The following is a 14,001-nucleotide window of genomic DNA, read 5'->3' as shown; positions in this document are numbered from 1 at the left end:
TTGTAAATAAAACCATATTGATATTTATCGATGGTACACCTTCTCAGTGACTCAGACAGCACACACAAACATGAATGCTGATTTGAGTGATGTGCCTGCTTTTGATGAGGAGATTGTAAATAAAGAATGAATATTAGTCAAATTTAAAATTGCATTTGAATGTTAGGTGTGCATCTGAGAACGTCATCAGTGGCGCGTGAGAAGCGGTGATAATGTAAGTGATATTGTTGCAGTTTAATGGTTTGTTAGTCTACTCTAACCCATGAGACGCGCTGCTGCTGCATTATTCATTCAAAATATTAGAGAAATATAGAAGCTCAATGCGGAGAAGATCTTGATAAAGGTTAAAACAGAAACCAAGTGATTCACACAGATGCATATTCAGCACATTTTTAAGGTCGGAAAACTATGACTGTTGCACTCGCATCTCACACAAGAGATGTATAGAAAGCCATGCAAAGTTATAAACCGTTTAAACTTTTTGCAAATTAAAACGTAGCAAATTTTTGATGGAGGGCTCATTGTCCCCTCCTGTTGCCTCGGGATATAATTAGAGATATACAATAAAGACCTATTTAATCTGCATATAAAACATTAAAAATTAAATGTTTGTTTAATTTTTATTTTGTGTCTGATTGTTAAAACAAAACCTATCTGTTGTTTGTCTCAATATATTGTATTAATTTTTTTTTTTTAAATGGTTATAAAAATGTCAATGATTATCGATACCGAACGATATGAAACATTTTATCGTTGATAAAAAAGAATTTGCTATATCGCCCAGCCCTAATGTTGGTTAAAATAGTTATACAGAATTTATTAATGTTAGTTAACATTAAGTTCAAAACTTACTAACACATTATTAATTAAAATGTAACGTTGTATCTGTTAACGTTAGTTAATGCACTGTGAGCTTATAAGAACATGAACATTTTATTAACATTATCAAAAATTAATAAATGCTGTAAAAAAAAATATTATTCATTGTTAGTTCATGTTAGTTAATGCAAAACTGATGTTAACAAATGAGACCTTATTGTAAGGTGTTGCCAAAAGTATTTAATGATCTATAGCCATATTTATTATTTTAATGCAAACTGCTGAAGTTTCATCAAAATCAGACAACGTATGTGCAAGTTATAACACACTTCCTGTTCCCCTTTTTTTCACAAAAACAAATTGTCACCTCGCCATGGCCAAATCATTTGAGATATCAAAATCCCTTCCCAATTTTGCAAACCCAGTGTCTTACGGTTATGTTGACCAAGTTTGGTGGTGATCAGATACAAAACCTAGGAGGAGTATCACAAATTCCACAGACTAAATAATAAATAATAATCCTTAGAAAAACAATAGGGTCCTGCACCCTGGGCCCTAATGAATCGGATATGAAAGCCCATTTTGGCAGTGGAACAGAAAATAAAACTGGTAATTGTAGGATAAAGTTGAAAATGAAAAGTTAAATTCCATTAAAAAGTGGTATTTTACCACCCTCCTGGACAAATTCTAAGCACCTTTCTAGAAGAGCTGGACAGGCTGCTGTCCTCATTCTCAGAGGATGGCAGTCCACTTTTAATCTTTGGTGACTTCAACATTCATCTGGACAAGCCTTATGCTACACTCTTCCATTCCCTCCTAGCTTCATTTGATCTCAAACGCCTTACCACTACAAGTACTCCCAAATCAGGCAAACAACTTGACTTAATTTACACAGGCAATTGCATTGCAGACAACATTTTGGTCAAACCCCTATATATATCTAACAATTTGTTCATTACATTTACTCTACATTAATAAATATCCTACTTTCTACCTATGTGCCACTAACCCCTCTACCGGTTACTTTAAGACAAAACCTACACTCCCATTCACCCTCACATCTTTCCTCTGTACTATCCTATTCTCTTCCCCCACCTATCCATTTCCCATCTCTGGTTGTGAATGCAGAAACTGACACTTTATGCTCAACTTTAACTTCTTGTCTACATGATATTTGTCCTCTCTCCTCCAGGCCAACACGGGCTGCCCCCTCTAACCTTTGGTTATCTGATGTTCTCCGTGAGCATCGGTCCAAACTAAGGGCAGCACAGAGAAAATGGCACAGATCAAACAGAACAGATTTCTCTGCTGAAGTCCACACTGCTGCACATCTAAGATAACCAGAAACTGCAAAGGGTTGGGTTGAATAAAATACACTTAACCTATCTGTGACCCCAGCTCTGCCGCTCTACACACTTCAGCTGTGGTTTTGGACAAAGTCCAAAGCAAAGTATTTTCCTTTTTGCATAAATTCATATGTAACTGTTAGCAAATATGCACTCCCGTTCACATAGCTATACTTCACAAACCAAAAGGCCTTATAAATAAATACCATTAGAATGAAACATTATTTCCCAAGAAATATTGCATAATGCATTCCTTCCTTATGGAGTTCATTATGAAACGTTTCCATGACTAAACTTTGGCATGTCTGATAGACATTGGGCCCTATTTTAATGATCTAAACGCAAAGTGTAAATGTCCAAAACCACTTTTGCTATTTTAACGATGGAAAAACGCATCTCCGATATATCCTAATCAAATAGATATCCTAATTCTGATACATGCGATGACTATCCATTATGACATGTGTATATATATATATATATATATATATATATATATATATATATATATATATATATATATATATATTGTATGTAGCCTACAAAAAAAAATCTTATGCATTGCAATCCTTTAATTTTTTATATTTGGCTTATGCTGTGTTTAATAAGCAGCGTGTAAGCTCTTTAAACAACACAGAAAAAACATTGCGCCAGACATTAGACCAGGTTTGAGCTGGGCGCAATAATAAGCGCAAATACATTTGCTAATTAAACGACGTGGCGCTGTATAGGAAAATGTGTACGACGCCAGACTGAAACTAACAAACAAACTTGCGCTCCGCCTTGCATCGCATTGCACCGGGTGTATGATAGGGCCCATTGTGTTAATACCATAGACTGTATAAAAACATAGACGTAGTGTCCGTGACGTCACCCGTAGACTCCTGAAGAGAGTTTTTGAAGCCTAAAGTGTGCAGAGTGAGCCGTCGCGATCTTGGCAGCGCGTCACCGCGCGACTCTCCCGGACAATCGAAAATGGGCAAAAGGGCGGGAGCTGGTTGCTGAAGCCACGCCCACCTAGCGCGACGGCTGTGACAGCAGTGGCAATTCACCTGAGTGGCCACGCCCTTAATTATGCAGAACTTTAAGGCTTAATATAATTTAAACGGATGAGTTATAAAAAAATTCACCCCCTCACAGTTGTCATGAAGGGCAAAATTAGCTATATAGACCAAAATCATGTTTTGCACCAGGCTGAAAACATGTTTTTTTCTGCTGTAAAGTTGGGCATTTTAACATGGGGAGACTATGGGATTGACTCTCTTTTGCAGCCAGCCTCGAGCGGCCAGTCGATGAATTGCAGTTTTAGTCACTTCCTTATTGGCTTCACTAGAGAGAGCGGGAGGTTGCCGCTCGGTTAATACTTAAAGCCCATGAAAGTGTGCATGACAGCATAAAGGCCATGTTTGTTGTTCATGTGTGATGATGGCACATCTTGGCACTACAGCAGAGGCAGTTGGTCTGAAAATGGAGCTTTGTCATCCTAAGGAGTGCATTGCTGTTGGGTCAAAAGAAATGCTACTGTATCAAATGAGGACAAACATCCCTTCCTGCTTCCTCTCTACCTCAGCTCAGAGAAAACATATCTGAATGTCATAGTTACAACAGTTATGGCTTCTGATGAATAATCAGGAAAAACATCCATCAAAGCATGATTAAATTAATTTCAAATCAAAATGAATTTGTGTGATGTATTTTGTATGCAATTTACTCTGACAAAAAAAAAAAAAGTAATATTGATTTGGTTAGTTCTGTTCCTCTACATTCACTTGCCAAGATATTCAGTGTGACATCACTCCTGCGAATATGATTTTGCTTTATGTTTGATGAGCAGTGTAAGCTTTATGGTGGTAAAGTGATTCTCATATTAAGGTCGAAGGGTCAAGATGATATCAGGAGTTGAAAATTTAACCATTCATGATTACTGATGAAAAACTAACCCAAAATCAAATGGCAGCTATTTGACATAATATGTGTGTTGGAAGACAGAATTATAGTAACACTGACGTCATTCACATGGGACTCAGGTGTGGACTGGAACAAACATTGAGGTTATGAACCCTCCATCACCCTCTCCTAACCAGTCCTGACGGGACACTGATGCCCCCATCATTCAACAAAGTGTGGTGTGCCAGAACCATAAGCTGTATCAGTAGCTACAAACTCTCTACAGAGTTGCCTATTGCTCGTTATCTTCAGCGAGTAGCATTCATTGCTTTGATCATGTGTGTAAGACTTTACACGGATTTGTAACAAAAGAGAACTAAGCCAACCCTCAGTCAGCGTGAAGAGATGCTGAGCTCAGCACTTCACATGCAACGCACTTATACAATTGCATCATTGAGTCAACACAGAGCCACATTCTGCGTCACAATCTCACATGCTGGACCACAGCAGCTGCACTTGTGCTTGTGAACTAATTTAGTAAAATATATAATCATTACAGCTTGAATTGTTTAGAATAACGTGGAATACCACGTTAAACTATGAAATGAATTCGGCTTTCACTATATTATTTAAATACCATAGAGCAATAACAAGGTCTGGATATTTGGGATGGTTTTTATGACAGTCAAGTCTACATACTATAACTTTGTTATTTACAAATAAAAATGTGTATTCTAAGAGAACGTTATTAACATTTAGGTAAAACATTCTTACTTATTCATTGTGACTGAGTGCTGGCTTTGAATGACCAGTGGCAGTCAAAGCAACATAGTTCACCCCCCAAAAATGGCATTCTTATGTTGATCTAAATGGCTTTCTCTTCTATGGAGTACAGAAGGTATTTTGTCATTTTTGGGTGATCTATATCCTGTTCCATGTCTATTTTCAAGTTCAGTCAGCGAAGGAATGGGCCTTAGAAATGACAGTTGCCTTAAGTGACTTGAAACTTACTGTGTCTTAATATATTATTTCATCAGCTGATTATGAATTAAATAAACATGCATTCATCTTGGTTAAAACAATGTTTATTGCTGCTATCCTAGTTATCATGCATGGCTTGTAGTGTTCAAATTTCACTCTGAAAATTTAACCCAACAGCTGGGTTCGTCCATGTTTAACCCCAAAAGTTTGTTCATCATTTAATGACTTTCCACGTTGCAACATTGCATTGGATTGGGTGTTTTGTCACATGGGCAAACGAATTGGAAGTGTCTGTTGTGTCTATCCAGACATTTAGACCCTTGCAGCCTCACCTTCTATTAACTCATCCAGGCTGATGATCTTCTTCCCTCCTTCCATAGCATAGATGTTCCGGACTCCTTGCGGTAAATTCACATTGTCCGAGAGGGAGCGGGTGAGCTCCATCAGCAGCGCGTCGAAAGATCTGAAGCGGTCACCGGACACCGCGTACACCAAGCCCTTAAAGTACTTATCACCGTTCCGATAGAAGCGAACTTTTTTCGCTTTCTTCTCTGAGGTGAGCGACTGCAGCGTGCGTGTGCGGTAGAAACTACAGTGCGCACTGTGAGCGGGACTGGGCACGAGCCCGTTACCCCGCGAGCCGGAATGAGAAGCGCTACTGCCCCGCGGGGACCGGTGACCCTTCTCTCGCTCCTCGAAATGCTCCCACTCGATGCTTCTGCTGGACATGTTTATTTCCTTTTAGTCAACGCGCGGATCCTTGAATAAATTAGCTTTTAGATGTTGTTTCTGCTGGTTGTTTTTGTTATTTCTTCCTTCTTATGACTTTCAACAAATGACATGCATTTAAGAAATCAGTCAAACAACAGCCCAAATGCTGTTCTCTTCAACTTTTACACAGCTAATCAAAGAAGTTGTTAAAATATAGGCTATATATACATATATATTAGTCCCAGTAGTCCACAAATCAAAGAACTGTATAATTCAAGAACAGTCGCTATAGTTGAGGTGAGCGCGGGTCATGATGAGGTGAGACGCGCAGAGCTGTATGAGCGCATGCTGGACGCGCGTGACCGTCCGCGGTTTTCTTCATTCCTCCGCTAGAGCTCAATCAGATCAACACTTACCACAGACCTACATGAAAGCCACAGAGGAGAGGACAAGAGCTGCTCCTCCACAGGGTCCTAAAACGCCAATTCTCTCCAAACATGGTGATTCTGCGTGGCTCACTAGGGGGCCTCACCCTTCAAAGGGGATCAATATTATTTAAAGAGATAGTACACCCCAAGGTGCGTGACGATATATGGAGGTCATATGACGTAAACGAGCAGTCTGTGTAAGAAAATGAACAATTTTTACAACTTACATTACTTATAATCAATACCCCTAGACAAACAGGGAAGTCAGTTTCGGGACAGTTTGTTTCAATGTACTGGTTTTAATAATCAAATGTTTTGTTCTTTTTTTTTGGTTTCCTCAGTTCTGTTACTGATGGAGTAACAGAGCACTGAATGAGCTGACAAAAAGTAACATGCAGTTAAGTAACTTGTAACATGTAGATCTGTATTGCTTTTTTACCATTTTATTTACAGTATGTTAAAGATATCGCCAAACTTAAACACTATATAACACAATAGTGTATAATATATATATATATATATATATATATATATATATATATATATATATATGCATACTTTTCAACAATATAAAAAACAAAACGGCAGAAAAATACAGTCACAATAACTATTAATTTTTTACGATTTTAAAGTGCAGGCTAGTCCTATAGTCTTAAAATTATGTAATCATTGGAAGCAGCCTGGCACCAGAAGTCACGCAGAACAAAATGAAATGTTAGAATTTTACATTTAGCAAATAAGCCAACTTCGTTAAGCCAATTATGATGACTTAAAACATAATTTCATTGATCATAAATACAATAGAATCAACAAATTAATTTAATCAAGAATTGAATAGATTAAATAAGTATTCATATGTTAGTGTTTATGCAAACTTAAGTAAATGTATGTGTGGTAGAATCATATTGTATGTAAAATACATATCATGAGACTCGTGAGATTACAGTGGACTACAAACAGTTAATTTAAGTTATTCTAATTTATGTTAGAACGTTTGGGACAGTTTGTCTTTGTTCTGAAAATCAAACCCTTTCACAAGAACAGCATTTTCCCTTGCTTTTTAGTATTCTTGCAGTCACAACACTGAAACTGCTGACTGTAATATCAAGACACAGGTTAAGCAAAATATTTCCTATTTCGGTGGTGCAGGCCTTTCTGCCTCCTGTGACATTGTAAGGACAAATTCTGACATGGCAGTTCTTTTATGAATTTAAGGAAGAATAAAAACTGCTGTAACTGCATGAAAGGAAGTAAACGGGAAGAAAAGCCCCAGAGAGAGGAAATCCTGAAGACAATAACAGTTGCAGCTGAGAAAGGATCTCTTCCTGAGAAATGAGAGAGAGAGAGAGAGAGAGAGATTACATAATCACTGAAAACATTTTAAGAGTGGATCATTTTAAGAATAATGATCTTAAATACATTAATGCTGTTTAAGTTTAATAATATTAATAGAAAAAAAGTAATAAGAAAATTGTCATTAGTTAAAAGTTATATATATATAAAACAATTAACTCAATAGTTTTACACAAGGCTGATAGAGGTAACTGTTTTGAGGGTGAAGTAACTGGATTTACCAAAGTTTGCAAGGATGGTAAAATGCAATCTTAAAGATGTTATTTGAAACTTATACGCCACTTTTTATGTTTTATTTTTCTCCATTAATACCAGTGGTAATACTTTTTCTGATAAACTTGCCCCTAAAGGCCTGATCTTAGATAGACGATTGCATAGCCTCCTGCAGCTTGAGCTGCATTAAATATCTGCCATCAGAGTCTGCCATCTAGTGGATGAGCCATGCTTGCACAGGATGCATTATAAACCATTTTATGTGCGGTATCAAAATCAGAAATTAATTTTCAATCCATTGCATCTATAGTATTAAGAACTTCGGGCTCCGGTTCCAGTTCGAATGTTGGCCTGCTGCACCGAGGAGGAGAGAGAGAGATGTGATGCACTGAGCAGAGTCTGATGTTTTTTAAAAGCATATATTATCGCTTTGTGGGTGAGCATTTCTTTAAGGCCACTTTTTGCCTTTTATATGGACTTAAAAATGTAATGTAATTGTAATAAATTTTTCCTTGCTGGTTTAATTAAAACATACATTAAAAATGTGAAAGCATGTAGCTACATGCATTACAGAGAATTCAGTTTTTTTTTTACCCAGAACATCATGAATGTTTCTACCAAAATGTCATTTGTTTTTTAGCACACACATATCAAAATATTTTTGCATTGCATTGCATTTGGTTATGCAAAGAAACAATAAATAAATAATTAGTACCTATTCTTTCACTTGGCTAATGGTACGTTTATATCTATATATTTATACAATAATATATTTTTTCTATATATGTGTGTGAACTGTATTTATACACACACGCACGCACACACACAGATACACACACACACACACCTATATATTATTATTATTATTATTATTTTCTCTAAAAAAAATTGTTCATGGATGTTAAATGGTGGCATGAAAAACATTGAAGACCGCTCTCTTATAGCTATACTGATGTTCAGACCTGCATTTCCGCTTTTTGCCACATTGTGATGCACTAATACACAACTTGACAAAAAGTTTCTATCGGTTTCTGGGAAACAGTACATTACTTGACATAAATGCATCTTGAATAGAATTATTTATCATTGTGTTAATAAAATGTCAGTTTGTCAGGGGCAGATGGTTGAGATGGTCCAAGCCATGAACACACACACACACACACACACACACACACACACACACACACACATATATATATGTAAGGTCAAATTTACTGGTTTTGCTATCCTTGTGTGGACATGTGGTCCCCATAACATAGGGATTACCAGGACCACACACACATTTGTTTTTATTAATAAACATTTCTGACTAGTAGAATTGTCTATTTTTTTCATGCTGAGATTATGACATTTTTATCCACTAACCCTCACTTTTTTATTTATCTATCTAGACCTACATATATTTATTATAAAATTGTATCCATATGTTTCTATTTTTTCTTTTGTCAGATTTAGCTCACTACACACACAACACACCCACCTAATAGATACAGACATACTCATTGGGTCATTCATTACACTGAGGTGGCCTTGGAGTTCTGTAAATGATGCACCAGGACAGCATAGTGCTCTTTATTACAAAGGAACATTTTGGCTGATAGCAGCATCGGGTAAAATATCTGTCTGTTAAATATGCCATAAATATGTCAGCCAGCACATTTGTTATCATGCATCTGTGTCATCTGTGGCCAAAAGTGATCCAAGGTTACACACATCAGGACGAGCTCACTGGGCAACTGATCTGATCATATGACTCTAACCACAAACTCTCCCTTGAGAAATATCATTGTGTCGGCAGTGGCCATGAGGCTGGGACACAAATGGTAGTTGCTCCAGCAGATGAGAACATGCTTGCATTAATAATATGTTTACTAGACATGGAAAGGAAGGCTATGTGAGACCATCAAGTAATAGAATGTTTGTTGACATTTTATAGATCCATGGACCAGATATCATCATATTAATTAGTAAATGAGCCTAACGGGAATTAAAAACAAAAAATAAAAATAAATGCCACTGGATATTTTTTGTTAATTGGTAGCACTTTAAAGTAAGGGTCCATTTGTTATCATTAATTCACTATATTAGTTAACATTAACTAACAATGAAAAATACTTCAAAAGCATTTATTATTTGTTAGTATTTAACAAAACTGAGCTACCATGAACTAACACAAAAGAAAGAAAGAAAGAAAGAAAGAAAGAAAGAAAGAAAGAAAGAAAGAAAGAAAGAAAGAAAGAAAGAAAGAAAGAATCAAAGATTAACAACAAAGGATGATAACATTTTTATGAGTTTCTTTTTTCTGAGGGACATAAAAGAAGATATTTTAAAGAATGTTTTAATTGTTTTTGTCTATACAATGTCAAAAGGGTCAAAACAACTGTCATATATATATATATATATATATATATATATATGTTTGTGTGTTGTAAAAAAAAAAAACAACAACAACCAAAAAAACAAACAAAAAAACAAAATTCATACCAGTTTGGAACACTAATAAGAGTGAGCAAATCATGACAGAATTATCCGTTTGAGAAGCTACATCCTTGTGAAAACTATGATGTAAAAACAAATGACAATTCACAGCCCTTCCCACACATTACCCTTCTCTTCTTAACAATTTCCCAGTTACTGTAGTCAGATTTGCATTGCTTCAGCATGAGTCAAGTTCATTGACGGCTAGTTTCACAGTGAATAGCAAGCTCTTTGTGGGATAGCACTGTCTGGTCAATTCGCTGCTGTCTGACATTTTTCTAAGCGTCACAGTCCATGTGTCGCCCACTGCTTGACCAAATAGCACTGTTTTTGTTGTTAGTGTTGCAACATAACAATTTGAGCGCAGAAAGTTCACATGATTCATGTCGCATCACACTTTGAGGCGCAATGACCATAATGACTGACAAATGGCCATTAACATATCTGTCATGTCATAGCATTTAGAAGGACAGATTCAACCCGAATTCCCTTTAAAATTTTATAATATTTCATATATAAACAGTATTTCTTATAGAAAAGTTGAAAAAGAAACTGCAACGATTTATAGTTTGTAGACAAATCCTTCTCTGCGACTGGTCAATAGATGGAACTGTTGCTCAGGCTTTTGTTTTTAGTCTTCGAGGAACCTCCAAACTAGTAAATGTGTGTTTCATGGCCTGGTTTAAACTGTGTATCGAAACTCTCTGTGCTAGACACCTCTGACACTTCATCGATGAAACTTAAACAGGACTGTCATTCTCTCAGAGGCACTTTTTGCAAACATTCACTTTTATTAAAAAATCATTGCTCTTTCGGCCATAGCCGTGCATTTGAATGTACAGCTATTCAGGATGCCAGATTGCAAAATACGTCCATACACATTTTGAAAATGTGACCTCGACCTGAGAGATATAAAGAGCTTCAATGTCACCGGCGAAATTCTGCATCATATAGCGTTCCCATATTCATGAGAAGCTTTTCAGCTGATTCAGTGTGATAGATGCATTTCTAAAGGGCAGGAGCAGAACTGAATCTCGCTCAGATGTTCCTCCGTCTCACTGAGACAATGATTCCTCTGGTTGCTAGGAAACCTGCACCTCAATCTCCTCAACTGGTCTCCAACCTTCCTCGAGGTGCCTCTAACGATCAATCACCTCCTTGCATGAAAACTGGCTTCAGATTAGGGAGAAATATGTATGGCCACTTAATCACTTTCAGCATGTTATTCTGTAGACAGAGTGTGAAATGTCCAAAACCACTTCATGTGTCTGATATTAGAATGCGCTTCTGGCAAAGTATTAATTAATGCTTCTCAAATCTCTGGTTGTGTCTTTCACTCACTTCCTTTCGTCTTCTCTTTCCTGCCATCCATCTGTTGCTCATTTCCATTTCTTCTGGTTGAGTTTGGGATAGAAACAAGCCCTCTTCTGTGCTGCATGCACCATTTATAATAATTATTAATTCTCTCAACTGATGTGGTTTGTGTTCAACTGTAACAAAGAACAGAGAGCCAAACTTCTAAAATATCATTTATAAGGTTAGCGACTCAATATAGCTTCTAGAATCAATAATAACTCAATCAACTTTACTCTGTGGTACTCTGATTCAAAAACACAATGGGGCGATTTCCCAGACAGATCTTAAGCCTAGTCCTAAATTAAAATGGCCTCTAAAAACCTGATTAACAGAAATTAGCTTTCTCTGTCATGATATTAAACAGTCTTTGTGTAGTCCAGAATTGAATGGGCTGATTACCTAGACTAGAGCTACTTCAAGACTAAATTGAGGCTTAAATTAAACGTACCAGCATGATCAAAGAAGCCTGTGAACTTAAATCTGCACTGATTTTTTATTAAACACACACACCCCACACACAAAACCCTCAAAACTTTCATTGAAGGGAAATCTCATTATTAAAGTAATGTTTTTCTCTCTAATAGACATTAATGGCACCCTTTTGTTCAATACATTTTGCAGCCTCCTCCAAGATAACAGTTCTGAGTCTTCACCTATGAATTATGCCTGATGAGTTCAGAGAACACCTGAGACCATTATTCTCTTCAGTATTTCTCCAGATCCTTCAGTTTCCCAGGTCCGTGTGGATACACTCTCCTCTTCAGCTTTATATAGGGGTTCAGATCATAGGACTGGGATGATTAAAGATGAAAGATAAAGCAGTACATTGTGCACATGGAGTATTATTTTAATCCCTGTGTGCATCAAATCCAAATGTTTTCTGCAAAATAGTTTTTTTTAGGTTCATCTGACCAATAGAAATCAGTCCTGTTTGAAGTTCCAGTAGTGTTTGGCAACTGAATATGCTGGAATTTGTTTTTGAATGAAAGCAGAGGATTTTTCTTCAAACCCTCCCGAACAACTGGTGGTTATGTTGATAGATAGATAGATAGATAGATAGATAGATAGATAGATAGATAGATAGATAGATAGATAGATAGATAGATGGATGGATGGATGGATGGATGGATGGATGGATGGATGGATGGATGGATGGATGGATGGATGGATAGATAGATAGATAGATAGATAGATAGATAGATAGATAGATAGATAGATAGATAGATAGATAGATAGATAGATAGATAGATAGATAGATAGATAGATAGATAGATAGATAGATAGATAGATAGATAGATAGATAGATAGATAGATAGATATCTAATCAGAGCTATATTCTTTGGTTTTACTCTTTGTGAAGGATGATTAAGGAAATTTGGCCTTTGTTTTCCTAATATTTATAGTGTGTCATGGCTTTTTTTACTTTCATTTTTAATTACTTAATAAACAACACAGATTTATTTTCATTTTATCTTCTTTGATCATATGTTTTTAGGGTGCCTAATAATTCTGACCATGACACACACTGTCATGCTAATTCAGATTAGCACAGCTGGTTTTAAATTGGTTATAAATTAATCTATTTCATTTATTTTAGTTCAGGACACCATCTGTTTTAAATCTGTGTTTCAGAAGCCATTTTTAAAACCATGATTAACCAATTCAGCTGTTATTTTGATTTTTTGAGAATTAGGCATATGCAATATTGGACCCACCAGTGGGTCCCCAGAGTTGATGTGGTTAACTATTTCTAGATTAAGTCTATACTCCATATGTAATTTAGACCCTGTCTAAATCTGAAAACTCACCAAAACCTTGCTATATTACTATAATGATAAAATGAATATCTTGATTACAAATGAACGAAACACAAAAGATAGAAACAGCATTTGTAAACGCTGCAGTTTCTGGAGCAAAAATGTTCATCAGTGACCGATTTATGATGTAGTATTTTATTGATTTATTATTATTTAATTTTGGATGAGGCCAAGACAGAGCTTGCTATACCAATTTTAAAGTGCTACAGAGTGTGTGGTCCAAATCTAAAACCTTAATAAACACCATACCTACAGAGAGACTGTTCAATAAAGATATTTTTATAATACTACTGAATATTAACTGAAAAAGAGTTTACTTAGTCAGATACAACTTTGGTATAATTAATAATTCATTACATTTATATAGCGCTTTTCTAGGCACTCAAAGCGCTTTACATAGTCTAGACGGCAGCCATAGTGCGCCAGAACGCCCACCACACACCAGCTTACTGGTGGAGAGGAGACAGAGTGATGAAGCCAGTCAGCAGATATGGGGATTGTTAGGAGGCCATGATGGTCAGAGGCCAAAGGGCGAATTTAGCCAGGATGCCGAGGTCACACCTCTACTCTTTTCGAAACACATCCTGGGATTTTTAATGACCACAGAGAGTC

General features: G+C 36.4%; 1 protein-coding gene across 1 annotated transcript in view; it reads right to left on the bottom strand.

Annotated features, from left to right (window-relative positions):
• The window catches only part of LOC132142550 (serine/threonine-protein kinase DCLK2-like), a 43,299-nt gene extending 37,043 nt beyond the window's left edge, over window positions 1-6,256 (bottom strand). The window contains 1 exon segment of the mRNA XM_059552503.1: window positions 5,366-6,256. Within this exon segment, the coding sequence (XP_059408486.1) occupies window positions 5,366-5,762 (397 nt within the window). The 5' untranslated portion in view covers window positions 5,763-6,256.
• Window positions 6,257-14,001: the final 7,745 nt, after the last annotated feature.

This window comes from Carassius carassius, chromosome 6, assembly GCF_963082965.1.
Source record: "Carassius carassius chromosome 6, fCarCar2.1, whole genome shotgun sequence".
In the NCBI taxonomy this organism is placed as follows: domain Eukaryota; kingdom Metazoa; phylum Chordata; class Actinopteri; order Cypriniformes; family Cyprinidae; genus Carassius; species Carassius carassius.
The sequence above is the reverse complement of the archived record's forward strand: the minus strand, read 5'-3'. Positions and strand labels throughout refer to the sequence as shown.